The sequence below is a fragment of the Malurus melanocephalus genome, unplaced genomic scaffold (genome assembly GCF_030028575.1).
Source record: "Malurus melanocephalus ecotype Western Australia unplaced genomic scaffold, MMel_1.1 scaffold_393, whole genome shotgun sequence".
NCBI lineage: Eukaryota > Metazoa > Chordata > Aves > Passeriformes > Maluridae > Malurus > Malurus melanocephalus.
Genome location: NW_026623625.1, coordinates 331,618 through 333,849, shown reverse-complemented (window position 1 = coordinate 333,849; position 2,232 = coordinate 331,618). Strand labels below are relative to the sequence as shown.

Here is a 2,232-nt window from a genome sequence, read left to right as displayed (position 1 = left end):
TGTTCCCTGAGGAGATGCTGCTGAAGGTGCCCAGTGACATCCCGGTGCTCTGCGCTGCCACTCTGAGCGTCAACCCCTGCACGGCGTTCCGTGTGCTGGCCGACTTCGAGAGCCTGGTGCCCGGTACGGCCCCGCCATCAGAGCAATTCCCTCTGCATTTCCCAGCTGCCTCTGCAGTGGGAATCTGTGTTTATTCACCTGCAGGTGACTCTGTCATCCAGAAYGCCGCCAACAGCGGCGTGGGCCAGGCTGTCATCCAGATCGCCAGGGCCTCCGGCATCAAGACCATCAACGTCGTGAGGGACAGGTGGGTACTCTGGGGAGGAGCAAGTTTGGGAGCTTGATCTGCTCATCCTGCCCATCCAACCCAGGASTTTCTCCTGTTTGCTCCTCCAAGGTGTCCTCCAGCCTCTGTCCCGTTGTCTCCAAGCGATGCTGGAGCAGGAGGAAGGAGAAGGTGGCASTATGCTTCCTGGCTCATCAAGTACTCCGTTTTTTTATCTCCTTTTTCCTTCTTCAGACCTGATCTCCCAAAGCTGGTGGAGAGGCTGATGGCCCTGGGTGCTGACTACATTGTCACAGAGGAGATGCTGAGAAAGCCAGAGATGAAAGATATATTTAAGGTACCTCAACACTGATCCCACTGGAGAGATGGTCCAGGGCTGCCCCTGCTCTTCAGTGCCAGGGAAAAGTGTGGGGATGGTGGGAAGGATAAATTCTCCCCAGATYAGGATTTAGCACCAGAAGTGGAGGGATTTTGCCACTGCCATAAGGGAAGGATCACAGATTTTAGGTCTGAGCGGATYGGGCTTGGAGCAGCCTGGTCTGGCTGAAGGTGTCCCTGCATATGGCAGGGGATTGGAATGAGTCCCTTCCAACCCAAGCTGTTCCTTGGTTCTGATACAAATTAGCTCTACGACTCTCAGCAATCCTCAGGTAAATGTTGAGCTTAAGGCAGATGCTTTGTCAAGAACCATGGACCCATCTCCTAAAGGAGCCCTTAAATTTAGGAACTTCTGCCATAAACCCTTGCAGAGCATCCCGAGGCCCCGGCTCGCCCTGAACTGTGTCGGAGGCAAAAGCACCACGGACATGCTGCGGCATCTGCAGTAAGTTTGGCTGGGTGGTGGCTTGGGCAAAAGCCTGGGGCCAGAAAGTGGCAATAGAGGGTCCTGCTTCGGAGCTTGTTGAACTTTTGGAGAGGGAAGATGAGTGGAAAAGTGGTTTTGGATGACAATAATGATTTTAAGTCTCACGGTGCCGGTGGCTGGGGGCAGCTGGGGTCCRGTTGTGAAGGTCCCCCAGCTCCTGGCCAGGTGTAACTGGTGCACTGAGCTGCTAATTCAGCTAATAGTGCATGGAAGCAAAAGGAGAGCTGTAAAGTGGGATCTGAGGGGTAACTGGGGAGCCCKGGGTGTGAGGACAGCCTTGGAGGAGGTGTGRAGAAGGCAGAGGRGGAGGTGGCAAGGTCAGAGTTGTAYTTCGGRGACAYATAACYCAACASCCCTTTCCTACTCCAGACCCAAGGGAACCATGGTCACCTACGGGGGGATGGCAAAGCAGCCTGTGACGGTGCCTGTGGTGAGTACTGGGGATGCCCCTCCCTTACCCCTGTGCTGGACTGCATGTCCCCACCCCTTTGGGACTGCGGGCGCTTGGCTCTCCCCTGCTGCAGATTGAGACCCTCTAGCTTTTTTTATTTACCTGATGGGGTCTGTTACAGTRCCAGCTGCATCCCACTGCCGGGCTGTTGGAGGGCTTGGGCTGCCGGAAAATTCCAGGGGGGAAATGGCCCCGCAGGTGCTGAGCATCAAACATGCCCTGACTCCACAGCTCGGAGTGTCCTGTCTGCACCCTGGGTCACAAATGGGAGCTCTAATGGGGGACCTCACTGCCACCTTCCACCAGTGTCACACTGGGAGGGACCTCACTGCCACCTTCCACCAGTGTCACACTGGGAGGGACCTCACTGCCACCTTCCACCAGTGTCACACTGGGAGGGACACACGGGCGTCACTGGGTGTGTGAGGGGACACAGGAATCACTGGGTGCACAAGGGGTCACCAGTGTCACTTGCACAAGGGGACACACAGGTGTCCCTGGGTGCCAGGAGGACACAGGGGCATCACCATCTGCACACTCCCTCTGCACAGAGCGCCTTCATCTTCCGGGACGTGCGGCTCCGTGGGTTCTGGATGACACAGTGGCGGAAGCAGCATGCACAGGGTGAGC

At 56.5% G+C, this 2,232-nt stretch overlaps 1 protein-coding gene across 2 annotated transcripts in view; it reads left to right on the top strand.

The window, feature by feature from the left end:
- The window catches only part of MECR (mitochondrial trans-2-enoyl-CoA reductase), a 7,593-nt gene that overhangs the window by 3,805 nt on the left and 1,556 nt on the right, over positions 1-2,232 (top strand). The window contains exons 4-9 of one of the 2 annotated variants that reach the window (XM_057379218.1): positions 1-123; positions 205-307; positions 521-623; positions 1,036-1,109; positions 1,521-1,581; positions 2,154-2,226. The exon at positions 1-123 is cut by the window's left edge and continues 13 nt beyond it. In XM_057379218.1, coding sequence (XP_057235201.1) covers positions 1-123; positions 205-307; positions 521-623; positions 1,036-1,109; positions 1,521-1,581; positions 2,154-2,226 — 537 coding nt within the window. The remainder of the gene's footprint in view (positions 124-204; positions 308-520; positions 624-1,035; positions 1,110-1,520; positions 1,582-2,153; positions 2,227-2,232) is intronic. The other variant, XM_057379217.1, reaches the window with a different exon arrangement.